At 33.4% G+C, this 23700-nt stretch overlaps 3 protein-coding genes and 1 long non-coding RNA gene across 4 annotated transcripts in view; all 4 read left to right on the plus strand.

The window, feature by feature from the left end:
* The first annotated feature begins 200 nt into the window (after positions 1-200).
* On the plus strand, positions 201-984 carry LOC132910771 (uncharacterized). The gene is made up of 2 exons (XR_009658845.1): positions 201-643; positions 889-984. It is a non-coding gene; the product is annotated as an uncharacterized LOC132910771 (long non-coding RNA).
* Positions 985-5955: 4971 nt separating this feature from the next.
* Positions 5956-6594, plus strand: LOC132910770 (ankyrin repeat and SAM domain-containing protein 6-like). The gene is made up of 2 exons (XM_060966746.1): positions 5956-6273; positions 6361-6594. The coding sequence occupies exons 1-2, from the start codon at positions 6115-6117 to the stop codon at positions 6466-6468; spliced, it is 267 nt and encodes an 88-aa protein (XP_060822729.1). The 5' UTR covers positions 5956-6114; the 3' UTR covers positions 6469-6594.
* Positions 6595-7168: 574 nt separating this feature from the next.
* On the plus strand, positions 7169-9404 carry LOC132910748 (polyubiquitin). Its single transcript, XM_060966708.1, has 2 exons — positions 7169-7315; positions 8018-9404. Exons 1-2 carry the CDS (start codon positions 7195-7197, stop codon positions 9190-9192), a joined length of 1296 nt encoding a protein of 431 aa, XP_060822691.1. The 5' UTR covers positions 7169-7194; the 3' UTR covers positions 9193-9404.
* Positions 9405-20008: 10604 nt separating this feature from the next.
* Positions 20009-23700, plus strand: part of LOC132910601 (uncharacterized) — a 50984-nt gene continuing 47292 nt past the window's right edge. The window contains exon 1 of the mRNA XM_060966389.1: positions 20009-20188. The gene's annotated coding sequence lies outside the window, so the exon portion shown is untranslated. The remainder of the gene's footprint in view (positions 20189-23700) is intronic.

Here is a 23700-nt window from a genome sequence, read left to right on the forward strand (position 1 = left end):
TTTTCACATCCGTAATTAGCTTTCAAGGGGCAAAAAATTCAGTAAAAGTACAAAATCTGTAATCATACATGACTTTAGCAAAAACCTATTGACGTAGTTAATTTCTCTAAAAATTACATTTCTTTGAAAGCGCCTGGGTTTTTATCTAAAGTAATTTCCACGATATGAGGACTATGGAGTTACACTGAACTTTAATGATTTTTGTCACTCCTTCAAACTAAATCATCGCTACTATAAAAATGTCTTGCATCTGTTAATGGTATCATCGTTCTATAAAAAGTTAATCAAAATAGGTGTTTTTTAATTGAGTAATTTTCGTAGACCTGTAAGCCTTTCAAAACGCGGGCCCGGGTTCCGGCGAAAGTGCTGAATCTGCCTTACGCCGGCCGTGATCCACGCATACCCACATAAAAGACTTTATTTCCCACCAAACAAAGTCGTAATACCTAACCTCAATGTTTCAATGTAGGGAATTTAGAATCTATAATTTGCCAAATATGTATATATGTACAAGTTGTGCATTATTTAACATTATTTATTGTGAATTATCCTTCGAAAACTTTTCTATATTTGCTTATCAAACAAATTTAAATTGACTTGTGTTGCAAATATCTACCCTATTCTATAAATTATTTCAAGAAATGTAAATATAACAGCCGTTTCTTCCATATTTATGTAAAAAGGTATTAGACGAGTTTTCAACTAACCTATACTCTATGATGCCATCATTTTGCTTAACAAAATTTCAGATGATTAATGTTTTTATAAATCAGAAATTAAAAAAATATACAACTATTGCTTAGAAAATGTTTGTTTTAGGATTTACTACCACAGTACATTTTTTCACGATATTGTACATTAATCTAATCTTTTTGTCTTCTTGTGCAGTCCCCCAGATCCAGCAACATCCAGATCTTCGTTAAGACCTTAACAGGGAAAACTATTACTCTTGAAGTTGAAGCTTCTGACAAAATAGAGAATGATCCGAAAGCTAAGATCCTCAGACAAAGGGGGTATTCCTCCAGACCAGCAGCGTTTGATCTTTGCTGGCAAACAACTAGAAGACGATAAAATTCTTTCAGATTATAACATCCGGAAAGAGTCTACACTCCATTTAGCGTTGAGAATTCGCGGAGGAATTCAGATCTCTTCTTAAAACACTTATTGGTAAAACCATTACCTTGGAAGTTGAAGTTTACAAGACAATAGAGAATGTGGAAGCTAAGATCCAAGAAATAGAGGGTATGATTACCATCAATGCTAGCAATTCGCAATTGATACATATACAAAATAACTAGGATATTCTGATTTAACTGTATTGTTTGCAAAGATTACAGTCCATTCGGCCACAAGATTTAAATATTCAACACAAAGAAGATCTTGATACTACTCTTGAATATGTGCCTGAATTTAGTCCATTGCGCCAACAAAATGTTCCTCCAAATATGAATGATGAAAATGTATTTAGGGAAAATAGACCAACATCACCACGGTACAGGACACCTCCAAGAGGAATAATTTTAAATTCAGAAGAAGCAAAAATGTTTGTTTTACTAAAACATTACGGATTAGGTCAATACGTGCCTATATTTCTCCAACAAGAAGTAAATATGTTATCAAATTATGTGTTACATATATATAAGTATATGCATAAAATTTTATTATAAATTAATATTGTAAATTTATTTCAGGTTGACATTGATTTGTTTATGACTTTAACTAATGAAGATTTAATTGAAATTGGTATAAAAAATGAAGCTGACAGGAAAGCTATATTAGAAGTGATAAATAGATCATAAAAAATCAGCGACGCAAAAAGAATTTATAACCTTTTATTAATTATATCTAATTATATACTATTATATTATTTGTTATATACTAAAGCTGCTGTAATGTATAAATTTAAAAATATAATATCTTATGTTGGAGTATATTAGTATTATATCTTATACTAACTTAGTACACTTAAGAACACATTTATCTAACGCATTTATGTTCATTAAAGTACTATAAATACATTCATGGTATATTTGGTTTTTCTATGTCGCCTCTGATTTATTGTACTTATAAAATATATTTGAATATTGTGTATTGTGAATAAATTGTGGTCTATAGTTTTTTAATTTACCATTGTATATTGGAGTGTATAATTTGCGTTTGCATATTTCATTTGTAATGACTTTGGACAATTGGAAATGATATTTTCGAAAATATGTATGGCTGTATGTGTGTGTATAAGACAAATCCACAATATTTTTTAAATATCTCAAATATATTTATTTCATAACAAATATATCAAATTTAATTGTTTTCATGAATATTAAACTTGCAATTTACTTAAACATTTATATTTATTATATTTGAAATAACTTATATACAAGAATTTTCTAAGAGAAGAATAACTAATTTCACAATATTCAAATTTTTTTTATAATTTTTTTATCGGTTTAAGCTAGGGAATTTAAAACTTATGTTTAGTAATATCAGAGCAATGTGGTATTAAATACCTAGGATATACATATATGTATGTTTTACGTCATTTCACGTCCCTTCCTCTGGCTTTACTATATTGTCTATGATAGACAACGTTCGTCGGAATCTGACTTTTGGAAGAACTTAACTTGCTTCACGAATTATTTGGAAGCGTGTAAGTATATTGCATAGCTATATTTTTTATAATTGTGCATAAAAATCTTAATAAGTTGTCAAATAATCAATATTTTGGAATTCTATTTTTAAATCTCCATTTTGCATTTGCAGCATTCGAATCTATTAACACTTTCTCAAATCGGCTTCCAACTGCGTCATGTAACATCGATTACATTACATTATATTACAAAAAAACATTTCATTTACAAATCTAACATGCATGCTTGTTCTTTTTATGACATCTATTGAATCCTCTGAAGAATCGGAATCCTCTGGTGCATCCCAATTCTCTGGTTTATCCAAAAACTCTGGTGCATCGGAATCGTCTGGTGCATCCCAATTCTCTGGTTTATCCAAAAACTCTGGTGCATCGGAATCGTCTGGTGCATCCCAATTCTCTGGTTTATCCAAAAACTCTGGTGCATCGGAATCGTCTGGTGCACCTAAACCCTCTGGTGCACCTAAACCCTCTGGTGCACCTAAACCCTCTGGTGCACCTAAACCCTCTGGTGCACCTAAACCCTCTGGTGCATCCAAATTCTCTGGTCGGTTATTGTATAAGGAATACATTTTGTTCTTATTGTTACTTCTAGAGTTTCAAACCTATTTAAAAAAAAATAAACAAATTAAAATATCTAGTAATTGTAACAATGCGATATTATCGAAGTAATCTCGGTTCCGTGTGTTTTAGCGTAAAAGTTAAAAATTGTCTTTGAAGAATCAACGATTTTATTTGATATTTGAAGCGTTTGAAGGATCCCGAAACTTTCTATACAATCTACATAAATTCTTTCGCTACGATATTTTTAATTTACATATGGTAAAACGTTTTTAGTTAACTTATTTTAGAGAAATATTATACGCGTACAATTGATCAAACAGAAATATATTACAGACAAAAGTTACGAATATGAGATGTTTACGTACCTCTACAACAGCTCACCAACTCTTCAAATGGAATCTTGACAAAGTTTGAATATCTTGTTCTTGTATATTTTATATTGTTAAATTTAAACTGCAGTATCGTACGGACCAACCACACAAACTATTCCACTGTTAGCGGAACACCGAACCTTGAACATTCAATCTGTTGCTAGTACGTGCCCATTTTATATAGCTATCCCTACCACATTACTCCTTCATCGCAATATAAGGCACTGTGCAGATTGCTAAGGTTGTGGACCAATCAAATGTCATTGATGCTCCGTTCCTTACTGTATTGTATTGTACTGTATTATCATTGTTTGAATAAGCCACGCCCGCTGGGTACAGCCAGAAAATGTACTTCTTACTCACTTTCCGAAACGATGCCGTTTTTCAAAGAATTCTTGTTTGCTTTGTTTTTACTTGGCAATATTAACACTTTGTGTAAAATATCAGTAAAAACTGCTACGGAATTTCCATATCGTTATGTTTCATATTTCTCATTCTCGTCAACTTTTAATGGATACATTGTTTCCTCTTTCTGGTGTTTACGGTCCTATTTTAAGGATCGAAAGCAGCATTGTAACTAATTGTATACCTGTGTATACGTGGTCATAAATTTTAGTAGAAGGATAATTATGGTCGTAAACAGTATTACCTTAAATCTCAAGTAATTCCGTGTTTAATTTTAATAAATAACACTAGCGTATACACGGCCTCGGTATTAATCCCCGTGGATTATAATAAAATTATTTTTACAAATAAGTACGCAATTTGTTTAATATGTGGAACATCTCACACAGGGTTTCTGCAGGAAAATTCAACCGTTTGTAACATTTTATAAATTTATTTTGAGATAAAGTTCTCTCGCGATGCGAATAATAAGACGCCGTAGCATTGTGTTATATTATATTTTATCTATCATATCATATTATATATATATTATATATATATAATATATCGATATGTAATATATATATCGCAGAAATATATCGTCTTTGTCACTTTTCGCAAATGATCCTTACGTTTAGCAACAATATACCATAGTTTGGCACTAAAATTGTTAATTGCATTTGCACTAGATGACAGTAAAAACGAATATTAAAGCTATTGCTTAAAGCAATACACTTAGCATGAGAAGCAATGAAATCTTGAAAAATATCGAAAGAAACGTTCTCCTTTGACAAATGCGAAAAAAATATCGAGGAAGTAGAATCATTAAAATTGACGATTGCCTATGTTTTGTTAATAACAATCCTATGGAGGACTATGGAGTTACACTGAACTTTAATGATTTTTGTCACTCCTTCAAACTAAATCATCGCTACTATAAAAATGTCTTGCATCTGTTAATGGTATCATCGTTCTATAAAAAGTTAATCAAAATAGGTGTTTTTTAATTGAGTAATTTTCGTAGACCTGTAAGCCTTTCAAAACGCGGGCCCGGGTTCCGGCGAAAGTGCTGAATCTGCCTTACGCCGGCCGTGATCCACGCATACCCACATAAAAGACTTTATTTCCCACCAAACAAAGTCGTAATACCTAACCTCAATGTTTCAATGTAGGGAATTTAGAATCTATAATTTGCCAAATATGTATATATGTACAAGTTGTGCATTATTTAACATTATTTATTGTGAATTATCCTTCGAAAACTTTTCTATATTTGCTTATCAAACAAATTTAAATTGACTTGTGTTGCAAATATCTACCCTATTCTATAAATTATTTCAAGAAATGTAAATATAACAGCCGTTTCTTCCATATTTATGTAAAAAAGTATTAGACGAGTTTTCAACTAACCTATACTCTATGATGCCATCATTTTGCTTAACAAAATTTCAGATGATTAATGTTTTTATAAATCAGAAATTAAAAAAATATACAACTATTGCTTAGAAAATGTTTGTTTTAGGATTTACTACCACAGTACATTTTTTCACGATATTGTACATTAATCTAATCTTTTTGTCTTCTTGTGCAGTCCCCCAGATCCAGCAACATCCAGATCTTCGTTAAGACCTTAACAGGGAAAACTATTACTCTTGAAGTTGAAGCTTCTGACAAAATAGAGAATGATCCGAAAGCTAAGATCCTCAGACAAAGGAGGTACTCCTCCAGACCAGCAGCGTTTGATCTTTGCTGGCAAACAACTAGAAGACGATAAAATTCTTTCAGATTATAACATCCGGAAAGAGTCTACACTCCATTTAGCGTTGAGAATTCGCGGAGGAATTCAGATCTCTTCTTAAAACACTTATTGGTAAAACCATTACCTTCGAAGTTGAAGTTTTCCACACAATAGAGAATATGGAAGCTAAGATCCAAGAAATAGAGGGTATGATTACCATCAATGCTAGCAATTCGCAATTGATACATATACAAAATAACTAGGATATTCTGATTTAACTGTATTGTTTGCAAAGATTACAGTCCATTCGGCCACAAGATTTAAATATTCAACACAAAGAAGATCTTGATACTACTCTTGAATATGTGCCTGAATTTAGTCCATTGCGCCAACAAAATGTTCCTCCAAATATGAATGATGAAAATGTATTTAGGGAAAATAGACCAACATCACCACGGTACAGGACACCTCCAAGAGGAATAATTTTAAATTCAGAAGAAGCAAAAATGTTTGTTTTACTAAAACATTACGGATTAGGTCAATACGTGCCTATATTTCTCCAACAAGAAGTAAATGCGTTATCAAATTATGTGTTATATATATATAAGTATATGCATAAAATTTTATTATAAATTAATATTGTAAATTTATTTCAGGTTGACATTGATTTGTATATGACTTTAACTAATGAAGATTTAATTGAAATTGGTATAAAAAATGAAGCTGACAGGAAAGCTATATTAGAAGTGATAAATAGATCATAAAAAGTCAGCGACGCAAAAAGAATTTATAACCTTTTATTAATTATATCTAATTATATATTATTATTTTATTTGTTATATACTAAAGCTGCTGTAATGTATAAATTTAAAAATATAATATCTTATGTTGGAGTATATTAGTATTATATCTTATACTAACTTAGTACACTTAAGAACACATTTATCTAACGCATTTATGTTCATTAAAGTACTATAAATACATTCATGGTATATTTGGTTTTTCTATGTCGCCTCTGATTTATTGTACTTATAAAATATATTTGAATATTGTGTATTGTGAATAAATTGTGGTCTATAGTTTTTTAATTTACCATTGTATATTGGAGTGTATAATTTGCGTTTGCATATTTCATTTGTAATGACTTTGGACAAGTGGAAATGATATTTTCGAAAATATGTATGGCTGTATGTGTGTGTATAAGACAAATCCACAATATTTTTTAAATATCTCAAATATATTTATTTCATAACAAATATATCAAATTTAATTGTTTTCATGAATATTAAACTTGCAATTTACTTAAACATTTATATTTATTATATTTGAAATAACTTATATACAAGAATTTTCTAAGAGAAGAATAACTAATTTCACAATATTCAAATTTTTTTATAATTTTTTTATCGGTTTAAGCTAGGGAATTTAAAACTTATGTTTAGTAATATCAGAGCAATGTGGTATTAAATACCTAGGATATACATATATGTATGTTTTACGTCATTTCACGTCCCTTCCTCTGGCTTTACTATATTGTCTATGAAAGACAACGTTCGTCGGAATCTGACTTTTGGAAGAACTTAACTTGCTTCACGAATTATTTGGAAGCGTGTAAGTATATTGCATAGCTATATTTTTTATAATTGTGCATAAAAATCTTAATAAGTTGTCAAATAATCAATATTTTGGAATTCTATTTTTAAATCTCCATTTTGCATTTGCAGCATTCGAATCTATTAACATTTTCTCAAATCGGCTTCCAACTGCGTCATGTAACATCGATTACATTACATTATATTACAAAAAACAGTTCATTTATAAATCTAATATGAATGCTTGTTCTTTTTATGACATACTTATATATACATATATATTTATATATTATATATATATATATATATATATATATATATATATATGTATGTATGTATGTATGTATGTATGTATGTATGTATGTATGTATGTGTATATATATATAAGTATATATTATTTCAAGAATTTCAGTCAATTAAGAGTTACATAGTGACATTTCACTTCTTGTACATTGTCCAATCTTTTTGCAACTTCGATTAAACCATATGTTTAATTTTAAATCATATGTTATTATTATATAAACAATGCAATATTTGAAGAGTAATAAACAAATTCTTCAAGAAAATAACTATTTCAATACAATAACATCATACAAAAAATATTCATTCTTTCCATCTTTCTTTAACAAACAAGAATTTAAATTTGTGTTTCATTATTATCATCCCATGTTATTAATCTTGTGATGCTTACATTCATTTTCTTCATTGTTTCTTTATATAGTTTTCAGATCTACCAACATGCAGATCTTCGTTAAAACATTAACAGGAAAAACTATTACTCTTGAAGTTGAAGCTTCTGATACAATAGAGAATGTGAAAGCTAAGATCCAAGACAAAGAGGGTATCCCTCCAGACCAGCAGCGTTTGATCTTTGCTGGCAAACAACTAGAAGACGGAAGAACTCTTTCAGATTATAACATCCAGAAAGAGTCCACACTCCATTTAGTCTTGAGACTTCGCGGAGGAATGCAGATCTTTGTCAAAACACTTACCGGTAAAACCATTACCTTGGAAGTAGAAGCTTCTGACACAATCGAGAATGTGAAAGCTAAGATCCAAGACAAAGAGGGTATCCCTCCAGACCAGCAGCGTTTGATCTTTGCTGGCAAACAACTAGAAGACGGAAGAACTCTTTCAGATTATAACATCCAGAAAGAGTCCACACTCCATTTAGTCTTGAGACTTCGCGGAGGAATGCAGATCTTTGTCAAAACACTTACCGGTAAAACCATTACTCTTGAAGTTGAAGCTTCTGACACAATAGAAAATGTTAAAGCTAAGATCCAAGACAAAGAGGGTATTCCTCCAGACCAGCAGCGTTTGATCTTTGCTGGCAAACAACTAGAAGACGGAAGAACTCTTTCAGATTATAACATCCAGAAAGAGTCCACACTCCATTTAGTCTTGAGACTTCGCGGAGGAATGCAGATCTTTGTCAAAACACTTACTGGTAAAACCATTACTCTTGAAGTTGAAGCTTCTGACACAATAGAAAATGTTAAAGCTAAGATCCAAGACAAAGAGGGTATTCCTCCAGACCAGCAGCGTTTGATCTTTGCTGGCAAACAACTAGAAGACGGAAGAACTCTTTCAGATTATAACATCCAGAAAGAGTCCACACTCCATTTAGTCTTGAGACTTCGCGGAGGAATGCAGATCTTTGTCAAAACACTTACTGGTAAAACCATTACCTTGGAAGTAGAAGCTTCTGACACAATCGAAAATGTGAAAGCTAAAATCCAAGACAAAGAGGGTATTCCTCCAGACCAGCAGCGTTTGATCTTTGCTGGTAAACAACTAGAAGACGGAAGAACTCTTTCAGATTATAACATCCAGAAAGAGTCCACACTCCATTTAGTCTTGAGACTTCGCGGAGGAAGTTCCAAGCTATTTTAAGAGTAGAATCTGTCGGAAATGTTTAGTAGAATTGGTAGTATTGATAGAGTTTTTTTATTTTACTTTTTTTATGTTCATTTCATATTTAGCACTGCTTCTATAAACTTGTCAATGTGTAATATCAAAAAGGACAAATTGTAACAATGCAATTGCATATGTACATTTACACATTCTTGTAATGCAATTTTGTTCATTAAATGTTTACCAATATATTTCTGGTATAGAGATATTTGTGTCTTTCCTTCCTTATTTAATGGAAATATTGATTCTAATATTATCTACTATTAATGTTGTATTATATATTTTCTGGTCTAATACTGCATAGATCAATATATCAATTTTGTTTTGATATTTAATTTGCAATCTCTGCTTTGATAGAATGTAACGTCCAAACGTTTTCTGTATATTTACATATTTTAAGTACGCATATTGAACAAACAATTAAAAAATTTTGCCTTGTTTACTTTAAATCAGTAAACCAAATGCTGTTTCAAGAAGTCTGGCAACAATGAACCGCATATAAAGAAAATACATTTTTCTATCGTTTTGATAACAGGTTACCATATTCATGGCTTCCTTTGCAATTTAGTAAATTTACGATATGAAAGCGAACGCAAGACGTGGCAGAAAGTTAACACAAAACGCTCGTATGTATTGCAAGAATATCAAAGAATTGCAAGATACTTGTTCCAGGCTTAAACGTGTAATGCGTAATTAAGTATATTTAAAAAGCAAATATACTTCTGAAAATAAGTATTAGAATCTATGCTATATTTTAATGTACACAAAGAAATGAACAAAACTACTACTAAACGAAAATTTATCGAAAATATCGTTCTAAATTCTTTTAATAAATTCTTTTCTTCCTTTTTTCTAAGTAAGCGGCAACAATAATTTGTGACAATAGAATAGAATAGACGCTGAGTTCAGAGTCCTGTATTAGAGGCTAGGCATTAACGTAATGTATAAAACTCGTGATCACTTTCTCTTATAACAAACTGAATTACTTGGCGAGCGAAGCCGTTTCATACAAAAGAACATTTTTAAAAAGACGCGATTCCAGTACGTGTGTACACAGACTTATTTATCTCTTACGGCCGTTAACAAGATCACATTCTTTTTAATTATCACAATGCAGCATGTATAATTAATGAAAGAAAATTTTCATTGTTGTTAAGGTAAGCTGTTGTTATTTAATCGTAAAGGTGTTTTATTTCTCGCCGAAGAATATAAAGCACTGTTCATATTAAATAGCGGAAAATTGTTTAATTAAATGACTGTTGCTATACATATAGGATATGAATGGATTGCTGTATGATCGCTATGTGGAGAGATGAGTGAGTGCAAGAGCTTTTGCAAATCAACTTCATTCTATGAATCCCTGGGAACTGCAATTACAATAAATATTATTATTATGTACATATGTATGTTTTAAAATGTAATTGCGTATTTAATTTCATTAATGGATTAACGCAGTTCATGTAAGGTATTACTCTGAATGCACACGAGCGATATTTCACCGCGCAATCTCGCTACGACGACTCCTGTATGCATTTCTTTGTTTTCCTATTAAGAACAATACAGACGGACATACGATTGCAGCGGGATCGCGCAGCAAGATGTCACTCGTGTGCATCGATGATTATTCGCTAACGACGATAATAAAAATTGTTTTTAATGATAAATCAATATCAAGAACGTCTAATTTCAATTATATACAATGAGCGTGCGAAATAGCAATAAATTATATTTCATTCTTGCTTGCTACGCTCAACGATGATTAGTAATCGTAATTAAATGTTCATCAAAATACGAGTCATCAATTATACATACGATACTTACGTCAGGAATAAACATCTGTCCATTTCTACATTCGGTATAGACGTACAATACAATTCGCGATATTTTTAAATACCATAATTATTATCGCGCTTTCTTTGTGTTTCTTATCTGGTCGGCTCGGACAATGCGTACGTGTAAGAAGCGTAATCAGAAGCGTAAGTTCGTTAACAACTCTTCTCGCGACTTCCTGCAGCCCTTCAAGGAAGGTTCGTTCTCTTACGGTTAATTATTATTATCCGACCGCGTGAATCGCGTGACCAACGTCGTCCCACAGCCGTGAACCCGGAACCGCGGGCATATTTCCTACATAAAGGATTCCTTTCTTTTTTTCTTGCCATTTTCTGTCGTTTTTTTTTTTTCTTCTTCTTCTTTCTTTGTTCGGTGAGATTCGATCGACGTGACCGCGACGATGTGGCGATCGTTAAGATCGTCGACCAAGTCACGGGCGAAATACCGCGGAACAAGTGAAATTGTATCGCTGTTGAAACGTTCCAAATAGAAAGTGCTGTGCACAGCTTCTTGATTGCAACACCACCTCTTCTCCAAACGTATTCGCGTCCGATCGAAATGGTAAAATACAAGAAGCGATCTTGTCAACGTTAAGCGAGCCGTTTATTTGCCAAATAACTTGAGAAAACTATTGGGTTGGCAACTAAGTGATTGAAGATTTTGTCACTAGGTGGTATTGACAAAATCTGCAATTGCTTAGTTACCAACCCAATAAAAGCACAGGACGAAGGTAAAGAATCTCGAACAAACGAGAAATAAGAGTAATAAATGTTTAACGTGAAAAGAAAGAATACATACGTATAGTATAATTATGATTAAAAATTTGAGATGAACAAATTGATAAAATAATAATGAGTTAGAGATATGATTTAAAGAAAATAGTAACGATAATAGTAAAACGTTAAAATTGAAAGAGAAAGTAGAAAATTACCTGAACTGTGATAAATATGGAAAAAGTAAATAAAACGGCGAGGAAAGGGTTAATAACGTTATTGGTAATTTGGAATAGAAAACGATTGTGTCATAAAATTACGGATATAAGTGTAAATGTTTACGTTTTTATTCTCATGTTTCTGTGAGAAGATAATCATTACTTTTGCACGCTTTAAGGAGAAAACATTACGTAAATTGTGGTCGTTTCTTGTATAATTTAAATGGAGTTACAGTGAAATCCCAATCGATCATGTTTAAAGCGATTGTTACGTACAGAGTAGATACGCGGAACGATGAAAGTGCATAGCAATAAAATGTGACATTAAGACGTATTTTTTCTTATATAAAACGTTCTATTACGTTTTCTTTTCGATTCGAGAAAATAGCAAATGGAAACGGTTCATTCGCTGAAACACTGATTCTCTAACGCGACAACAGGGAAGATCATCTTTTTTAAAAAAAAATTAAAATTCTCTTCATCTTCGTTTTCAAAGAATCAAATCACTATACACTCAGCAAAATACTACCATCATATTATTATTATTTTTTTTAATTATTTAATTTGTACTTTACAATTTGTCCAACTGGACATTCGGTACATTTTTCTAGCTTAATTGCTAAATAACACGTGGATAGCTACTCCCAGTGGGATAGCATCTTCGAGTTTGACTATTTCATTTCTTTAGTGAGGTCAGTGGAGTTTTTTTTTTTTATTTTATTTTGGTTATTTTACAATTTGTCCTTGTGGACATTTGGTAAAGTGTTATATCTTGTTGGTGAAGAAAAAAAAAATAAAATAAAAAATAAATATAGCATGTGGGTGACTACCCCCAGCGGGGTGCCAGCTTCGTTTTTTCTAAGTTATATCTTTTATGTCTATTATATTATGATATTTTTTCCTCACCATCGGTATTTAACGTACATATTTTCAACTTACATCTATACGAATGAACTCAAACAAGAATATTTACATATCTGTTTCAAGATAAAGTGTAGTCCGTGATACAAGATGCGAATATCTGCGGAAAAATGAATTCCATTTACGAGTGAAAGTACATACAGTATATCTGAAAGACGCTTTTATCGAATAGAGTAGCGAGCTTTTTCATCTCTAAAGCAAATTCGTCATTGAACGCTCTATATTACATTGCATTTTAAATATCTTCATGTTATTTATAAGTTATTTTAACTGTTCAGACTCGTTTAAGCAACCGGATCTTTAATCGTCTTGATCCTCGCGATTTTCTTCTCGTGGAATCCCCTTTGCGAAATATCTTTTTCCCGCTATTCAGATGCGATCAATCGAGGCGAATGCAGAACCAAAAGGTCGTGGATTCCCACGTTGCGAAAATTACCCTTGGATAACGGCCATATGTGAAATGTTAGTGATCTCGGTCGTGGGTGGTATCTACGGCATTCCGTTAGACGTTGCACCCACCTTTATTCTGTAATGTGGATCACAGTTGCGGAAAACGCTTTTACACGCATCGAGTGTTTCGTACTGTGTGCCTGATCGGTGTATCGAACACAGTGCACGATGTTTTACGTAACTCTTCATTCTAAGAAAATTGTTCTAACCCACGGTTTAATCGCTGCTGTTTCGAATTTAGCCGTTTCCTTTCGCAGTTCTTCGAAAGTTAATTTCCATTGTTCGATGGTAAAACGCTTACGAAGTAAGATATATTATTATCCAAATAAGTTTCTACAGTTTGTTACGTTCGGGATAGAAGGTAGAAGAAATATCGTGAAATTTCCGGAAATTTCACGTAGAAGTAGGTGATTCGATCGCACGGTATCCTCTGATTATAAGAAGCAACTGTTGCTTGAAATGCCAATTTACTTTACCTTTTGTGGCATTTTAATTTGCAATCGCGCTAACTTCGTCGATTAAAATTTATTCGTTTCGATCAAATTTCTATCTTATATTTGCAGCTTCGACGTATTGAGCTTTAACGAGGCCATTGAAAGACCGAATTTCACGATGATTCTGCAGTTGATTCTTAGGATGTGAAATTTCATTTCTGAAATCGCTAGACGATAAAAACTAAGTGATTCGTAGGTCTATCTATATAGAAGGTCTAATACATAAAGTTAACGATTATTAGAACGACGAGAGAAAGTACTATGCGACACGTTCTCGATATAATTAAAATGCGAGGCCAAGATCCTCCCGATAATATGCATGTGCTCAGCAAGTTTCACACCCGGCAGCCCATTGAATTCAAAACTACACATAGCTCCAGGTATCTTCAACCATTCTACGCATTCTTACATTTTACGATAAACGACAAATCTTTTAACGTTTCCCGTGTTTCTTCGTCGTTCGACGACGATCCTTATTATACAATTGATATTCAACTTTTACGAACATAATAAGACAAATTTCGTTGAATTGTCTCTTTTACATTACCTACAGATTAACATCATAATTATATTTTCTACGTATGCTTCCTTTTCCTACTGTTCTGTAAGTGTAACGTGGTAGAAAACTGTTGCGTGAAAGAAAAATGATTTCAGAAGATATGGACGACGTACGATCTATGTCGAGGCAATGAGCAAAATTTTTCGCAGGTACCGTTATACTCGAAGCGAGAGTAAACACGATAGTACGAGGAAGGATGTGCGAGCGATTCAACATCAGTGAAAACGCTAATTATTACGGTGAAATCATTAATTATGTCGCTCGTATCCCGCCTTCGTTTCGTATTTCTTTTTTTTTTTCCCCCTTTTCTCTTTAAGGCTACTCCCTTCCTCGTTTCGCGTCGTTTCCATCCTTCTCCCTCGTGCCCCTTTGCGATCTTCTTTTTCTAAGCTTCTCTTTCACCGTTGCATTCTTTTGTTGCGTTAATTATGCGAAGGACTCCCACGACTCAAGAATGCCGCTCAAGATCATGAACTACGGTCGTGTCAGTCGACGACTTTTCTAATTATTCTCAACCGTCTCCATTCGTCTTTTCCTCGCTCGATTTTCACGTTTTCCAGCTGAATATAAAATCGATAGATTTTTGGAGCGGACCCTTCGAGAAATTACCCCAAGTTCGCCTGATGTCGCACCTGACATTCGTAAATTGATTCCAACGAAATTCCAATGAAATTTAAATAAGGTCAGCCGTTCGTCCTCGTGAATTTATTTATTCGTACGACTTTGTTTGTTTTTAAAAGAAGAGAGGAATATATATATAATCTATCGTTAATATTGTACTATACTCGTTTGATCTTCTAAGGTTTATTTTTACATTTATTTGGTCTTAGATTACATTTCTCGTAATTCGTCTTTTGCAATTGCAGACATATTTAATTTCGTATCATTTAGTAATATACAGCTTCATATATGATGACAAAAGTTTGCCACTGTGCGAACGAAACATAAAAGATATAACTTAGAAAAAACGAAGCTGGCACCCCGCTGGGGGTAGCCACCCACATGCTATATTTATTTTTATTTTATTTTTTTTTCTTCACCAATAAGATATAACACTATACCAAATGTCCATAAGGACAAATTGTAAAATAACCAAAATAAAATATATAAAAAAAAAAAAAAACTGTGCGAACGAATAAAAACGGACGATAAGAAAATATGCAAATGATCGTTGTAACTACTTTCGAGCGTTTTGCGTTTAGCAGTTGAATAACAATTAAATTAATGTGACATGATTTGGACGTTTCGTTACGACGCAAAAATTAGAAAGGTTCGTGGTCTTCGATAACGTCAGATTTGTTACAGTCATATGTTCTTGACATAAAATATGACGCGAATTACACTTATTGCTAGATACCGTTCATCTATTTTTCACGCATGCACAGATTTTATGCTACGTGGAAAAGAACGAAGTGCTGTGAAACGCGAGAAAACATACGTTGACCGCAAAAACGGATGAATTCTCTTTAATCGACAATGGCCATTTTAATAAAAACAGGTTGACTTTGCTATTTCGAGTTCGTTGTCGTCGAAAATGTAAACAGTATTTGATAGCTCTTTCTTTTACTTCTTTCGTCTTTTAACTTTCCGCAATTCCTTCGAAAGATCGTTCGATTCGTAAATCTGATAAATAGCTATTACGCTTCCTTTTTTCAAGTTACATTAAATTTAGATAACAGAAGCATTTGAATATTCGTTATTAAAGTAAATGAATTTTTGAACGTAATTTTGAACGTTATTATGTAAAAGAAATATTATACAAGACACGTGGAATATTTTTATATGCTGGAACGTTGTTCGTTTCTTTCGAATTTTTTTACCAAGCTAGAAAATAAGTGTTTTACTAAATCGATGTGACATAGGTTTAGCGGGCTATTCGTGGTCAGTAACGTATTAAAATTCGATATTAAACGCCCACAGTGAGTCATTCTTATTTGACTGCCACATTTGGAGACATAAAAGATATAACGTAGCAAACACGAAGCTGGCACCCCGCTGGGGGTAGCCACCCTCATGCTATATTTATTTTATTATTACCAATGAGATATAACACTTTACCAAATATCCTTCAGGACAAATTGTAAAAACCAAAATAAACTAATAAAAAAAAAAAAACATTTGGAGATGCCACGAATACGCCGAATATCGGTGACTCGACTCTAAGATTCTATGAAACTAATATTGTAAAATCTAGGATTGCGTATATCCATTAACATTATACCTATGACCATAACTAAATAATAATCAAAATCGAAATAATAGTGTCATATATTATGTCTGTAATAATTAAGGAATTCATACGTTTTAAGAAACAGAAATTTAAATATTCCAGATATGAGAAATATAATTTACACGGATAGTGACACATTTCATTTGCACGGATTATGTCGTTTAAGTATCGAAGTCGCAGCGAGCTTGATAAAACGAGAAGCCTATTCCCTTTGAAATAAACATTGTACATTGTACAATGTTGTATAATATATACACTAAAATATAATGGGAGTGCGCAATGCTAGAGATTGCGGGAATGAACCGCGATACGTAACTTATGCAACGCGAACTTGAACTAGTGCGTTGCGAAGTTGAACTTACGCGACGAATGCAGACTCTGCAAATGTCAGCGGCAGTTTAGCGTCGATGATAAGTGTACAACGCTTAGAAACGATCGTTTGAGGGATCGCAGAATTATCAAGTAATTTCGATGTCGAAAGTCAAGTACTTTCTTGTCCAAATATGCGAGTCCGATAGTTGTAGTTAAAAATAGAAATGATCCGGTGCGTAGACTATCGTAAAATAAAGAAAAAAATTGCGAAATATCGTGCAATCTCCGGTGGAAGATGGATTAGACAAGCTACAAGGCGCAAAGATTTTCTCCACTTTCGACTTAGCAAAATTTTCTATGTAAATGAAGAAAATTTAAAATACAGCTGATTTATTGTACCTGAATATGAATATATAAATTCCTGAAGGTTTCCTTTAGTCTGTGCAATTTATCAAACGTATCCCAGAAATCTCTTAACAAACATTCCTGCAAATTTTTGAAAAGGAACAATGTAATATTATGTTGGGATTTTAAGGCATATCGTAAAAGACGGTAAAGTGCGTGCATGAAGAAGAAAATGAAATTAGTCAGACGATTCAGAAGAAAGTCTTTTAGACGATTAGCAACGCCTAAAAATGCAAAGAAGGTTCAGAGTTTTCTCGAACCTTAACTAGGTATTAGCGTAAATTTATAGGGGGCTATGAAAAATATTACCTGTTATGAGGAGACAATGAGAAGGTAAGCGCATTTGAAAAGTTCACCCAAGACCGGCGTGAGCTTCTGCAGGGGTTGAATACACATTCAACTTCTACAGTTAAATTTTACGAGGAATTATTTACTTACAAATGCTGTTACATATAATACAGCTTTATAAGCAGTTTTTTAAACAAATCCAAGTAATATTTTTTCACATGCATAATTCGCCTTCAAGAGGCAAAAAATTCAATGAAAGTACAAAATCTGCGATCATGTATGACTTTTGTAAAAAGCTATTGATGTAGTTTAATTTCTCTAAAGAGTACATTTCTCTGAAAGCGCCTGAATTTTTATCTAAAGTATATAAAGGTTGTTCGAAAAGTGCCTTCTTTTCGTAAACGTGTTTTTTACAACAGTGCACCTTCATATAAACGTTTTTTTTTTTTTTTTTATTTTATTTTGGTTATTTTACAATTTGTCCTTATGGACATTTCGTTTGCCAGCTTCGTTTTTTCTAAGTTATATCTTTTATGAGGTCTATTGGGTGTTTCCTTTTTAGTCTTCCTGCGATGTTCGTTGTGTTGCACGTTTCAGCTGCCAGCTGGTTCGGGTGTGTTTCTATTCTTACTCTGTATCTTGTTGCGAATTTCATATAAACGTGAAACCAAGTCTGTGAAGTGTCGCGGTGTTTATCTCAACAGAACGAAATGAATCGTACGTAATTCGAAAAAATAATATAAAACAAAAAACGCTGTGCGTCTATTATTTCCTCATAAAACGAAAGAAACTTTCAATCTAATAGTTTTCAGGATATGAGGACTTTATGGAGTTACACTGAACTTTGATGATTTTTGTCACTCCTTCAAACTAAATCATCGCTACTAAAATAATGTCTTGCATTTGTTAATAGTATTATCATTCTGTAAAAAGTTAATCAAAATCGATATTTTTTAATTGAGTAATTCTCGCGGGGCTTCTCAAAATGCGAGCCTGGGAATAACAGGAAAACGATTGAAACAAAGGAATCTAATAGTAGGTATAAGCTGGAAATATTGGCGATTGTTAAATCTTTGAGGAAATTTAGAATAAGTAGACGTATTGTTCGATACAGCAACCCTTATAATAAATAAGATTGATTTATGAGTTAGGATAATGAAGTGAAAATCTTTATTAAGGGATTGAGTATACCGTAGCTAAATGTAAGTGACGAAGGAACTATAGTGACAAATGAATTAACGATACCTGTATAAAAGTATATTTGTAAGACTATAAGACTGCATGCAATGTCAAATATAATTACTGCTGTATAGTAAATATCTTAAGGAAGGACTTCGGTAATGAAAGTCGTTTGCACTTTAACTGTGTGTAGTCCCCAAGAAAGTTCATTTTGAAACGAAATCTGTTCTTCCATTTATAGCTTTGTTATCGTACACTTGACAAATACTTTCCTATAAATACATATAAATTATTTTTACTTATATAAATTATTATACAAGTGTACGAATATATACGAACAATAGTATACGAATTTTGATCACAGACACCTTTCCAATATAAACTTTGAATATCGATACAAAGAACAAAAAGTGGCTATTTTTTATATATCGAAAAAAGTTCAAATGGAAACGGAAAATTCAAATCTGAGGAGAATCGTATTATTGTACCTTTGAATATTAACGATTGTTTTGGTTTACAAAGTCTAAAGGCAAATGAATTGAGAACACATTGTTATTACCGTTTTTCGTAATCTCCAGCCGGAGTTACATAAGAAGGTTAACTTTTCATGGCAACGTCCGCCAATATAAATATATAAATAGTAAATTCCCTAGGATATTATTGTTATTATGTTTCCGATAGGCATAGTAGCGTTAAGCGAACGACGATTATAACTGGGATACACTATCTCTTGTGTTTGTACTGATTTTAATATAACTGATTATTACAAATTCATCCGTTCGTTTCTTTATCAAACAAACCTACACGTTTAATCCATCTCATATATATATATATATATTATATATATATTTATAATATATATATATATATATATATATTTATTATAAAACAGATACTACGTAAAACTAGTTTCTATTCACGTCTGTTATGATTTATTTAAAAAGAAATAATTATTGACAGATACTGCAGAAATGTGACAAAATTGTTGCGTTTAATGTAAGAATTGAAATAACAAATATTTCTAGAATATGCAGTTATTTTTTTAATTATAAAATCGTTATAAATATGTAAGTAGAGGATTTTACTCCCTGCCAGAGGGGTTGGGTATGGCTTACTCCGCCTACCGATTCCTACATAACCTATAACCCATTACTGGATATGCGTAATAGCATTTCCCCTCTTCTCGGAAAAAAAATAGTGGTATTAACTAAATCCGCATTTACTTAGTTTCCAACCTAATATTAATTATCTTAAGAGTTCAGTGTCTCGATAACTAATACGCGACCATGGAATAAATATATCTGCTTGCCGATTAATTTCCTTTGCATTCTTGGCAATAGAGAGCGAAGAAAATAATGAGAAAAAATCGTGAGAAGGTACGTTCGAATTTATCGGAACGAACGGTTTTCACTTCGAATGCTTGCTTTGAACAAAGGTGGCTGTGGCAGGCAACCACTTTCTTCTAGGAACATATTTTAAATTATTCAAAACAGTTCATAACAAATTTTCAGTAATTCGTATTAAATTCCGCTGTGTACTTGACGAGACTGGAGAAAGATCATAACATTATTATGAATTGTCATAAAAATATGAAACGTTGCATTCGCTAAATAGAAAGCATTCGTTAAACTCGATAAAGTGTCCAAATTAATTCATTGAGTAATTTGCTTGAAATCTATTGAACGTACCAACTGACAGATCGACCGATTCATCGCCGATTCTCGCTTGCTATTTTGAAACAGCCTGTACGCGCGATGATTAATGTCGGTAGTTTACAAAGCGTTCGTCCTGACTGGAAAGGTCGACGTTTCACGAGCGAACGCTTCGTAACTAAAAATATCATTCTGACAAATAACTTGCATAAATGTTACGTCACTTTAATGCAGCGTTAACGTAACGCGAATACCAGCGTGCAAGATACCGAAGGAACTGTCGATCATTCTGCCACGAGTACGTTTAAGGTATCGTAGATTACGAAGGAATTTGTTTGCCGATCTGATAAAAAATATTCGCTTGTTGTACGCGATCGTTCTTCTCGTGGATAGCATATTAGATCGGAAATAGGGAACAGAGGATCGCGGATGCTGGGGGAAAATTTTCTCGTTCTCCTTGGCAGGATTCCTTCTACTCTCGTGATGGCTCCAGTCCACTGACCGAGACTCGGATGCCACGCTATAAAACCGAAGAAAAAGTCGCGATCGTAAACTCGGCTTGCTTCCGCACCTCGCGATAATTCCATGGCGATTGACGTTGCTTTTCGTAGAAGATGCGCGAAGCGTTAGAAACTGTAAGGATTCGTTGAATTTCCACCGGTGAAACTCGTCCGAGTTTCGAATTAGGACTTGCCCCTGCCGTCGCGACGATTCGCTCTCGATGATATTCATCTTTCATTGTTACGACCCTACGAATGTCTATATACATTCGTCAGAACCCATTCTCTTGACCTATGAACACATGTATACATGATAGACGCTTGTAAAAATTCCGTTGCTGTTGCCTACTATTTATGGATGCTTACGTGCTCATGATATGTAAAAATATATAAAATATTGAAATTAAAGCGGTCATTATAATATTTAACAGTTGAAACTGTGGCGGCGCTCGACAGCAAAATACCACCGGACGACACTAACTAGCATCGGACGACGGCAGCGCAGTGGTTAACGCTTGTCCTGTTTTTGCGACCAGGTTTTCAGGACAGAGATAGGAAGAAAAAACAATATCGTATATAAGTACCACTCTACAGCGACTTAAATTCAATTATAAATTATAACGCTAAAAAAAATGTAATTCCGACACACATAATATTGTATGGTTATGTCACGTATCGGTACATTTGCCTAAACCACCCCACAACCGAAATTTATTGTTTATTGTGAATAACATGCATGTAATACTCATCTTCTTGGTCAATAAACGTTATAAAAAAAAGCAGTGGTTAACGTCTTAGGTTACGAACGTTCGCGACACCCGGGTTCAAATCCTGACGACCGAAGTCCGATTTTTCTTTCACGATTCTTAAATGAAAAAAAAATACAGTTTAAAATAAATCCCTCAGCGCCATCTACACCCGCAGCAGAGAACCTGTTTCGCCATAACTCGGCCTTCACAGTAGCGCATTGTCACTCGCAACTATACCAGCTAACGCACTAAGGGACAATTACTAACATGTCCACCTCAAAACGAATCATTATTTAGATTCCATTCCTTTTACTACGATCGTAAAGCTACGAAATTGAACAAATATTCGCCGTTTTAGTGACAAGAGCTAAACACTTCGTCGGTGTTAAGCCATTAGCGTACTAATTATTTCGCATTAAACGTATATGCGTATCTTTACGGAAACTTTGAATCAGATGGCTCGCAATTGGGACAATTTTTCTAAAATCCCGACAGTTCTCATTTAGAGTATCGTTATTTGCGCAAGCATTTGGAAGGAACGACGATTAACAAAACGTTTAAATTGAAGAAACGGCCACAATTTCGCATCGCTGACAGACGGCTGTACATGGCCATAAGTTGATACGTGGCATGGAAAACAATTAGTACCGAAACGGTTCGTATCTTTGTTGTGTATCTTTGCTTGCTTCTTTATTTTGTGTATTAATATCTCACGATGACAACGAGGAGATTCAAAAGAATTATCCGAAAATGGGACCGTGACACGAAAATTATAGCAGAGTTTTATGTAATCGAGCGCGATAATTGAGGCAGTGGAACGCGATACACCGTGCAGATTGCAGCCGGAGGAACGTTTACGATGGAAAATCGGAGGATTTGGTTAGCGCGACATGTTTTCGACAAGTGGCGGCGTCGACGACGAATAAATAAGGAGACAAGAACGTGTAATGACCCACACTCGATTATTGCGAAGCAGAAAGAGATAGGCGTGCTTCTCGCGGCAAAGAACAGGCGAGATAAAGACGAGCAGATAGAAAATATGGCCATGATATTTACTAACGCGGCCTCCACGTGAAAGTGCTTGGTCTTCGCTTTGCGCCGTGCTCGAGGAGCGCATAAGGTGTCATGTAACGGGTGACATGACCAAACCTTTTCAAGAAAAACAAGATCATGCCCGGCTCGTTTGGAAATGTCACGTTTCAAGCGTTATTCAGCCCTGATGGCTGCTACATCTGGTGTACCGAAGGGCAACTAGAACGTGCAGCAAAAATAGGTCAAGTTACGAGAGATTCCTGTAGGATGGTATTTGACCTAAATGAGAGAATAGCGTTGTAGAAGCACAGACTCCCTTCCTTAACAGTTGTTGGTAAATTCTGCAAGTATAAATGTCATTTAACGTATTTTTAATTTATTTTTCACTTCTGAATATGTTTGTGAAGTAAATTATTTGAATTTTTATGGACATTGGTAATTATAAAAGGTTTGGCAATTTAGCAAATTATATTAGTGCCGATCATTTTTTTAAAGTAAAGGAATTTTTTATTTATCAATAAGGTAAGTCATTTTCGAAACTTTACATTCATGTTATTATTATTACGTTGTGTTGAAAAATATTTTTCAATCAGAATCACATTATTGTATATTATGGTATGTATAAATTATAAAAAAACAGTTATATTTAAATTAAAAAGGATATCTTTCTCTTTAGTCGATATATGTATACGTTCGTTCGGCGTTTTCTGGGGAAGGGAAGGAAATAAATATGCAATTTTATGACTGTATATATACTGATATTTTTGCAGCTGTTCAATGGACACCTGTAGTTTTTTCACCTTGCCCTGAAAAATTCGTAATTTTATGTATCTATAAGATCTATTTCACATTCGTTGCGGATAATCAGACGTCTGCTATATTCTCTATATGTATGTATCTCTTTTTTCCCGTACGTAATTGAATGGCTCAGTGAACCAAGCGTAACATTGGTCTT

This window comes from Bombus pascuorum, chromosome 9 (genome assembly GCF_905332965.1).
Source record: "Bombus pascuorum chromosome 9, iyBomPasc1.1, whole genome shotgun sequence".
In the NCBI taxonomy this organism is placed as follows: Eukaryota; Metazoa; Arthropoda; class Insecta; order Hymenoptera; family Apidae; genus Bombus; species Bombus pascuorum.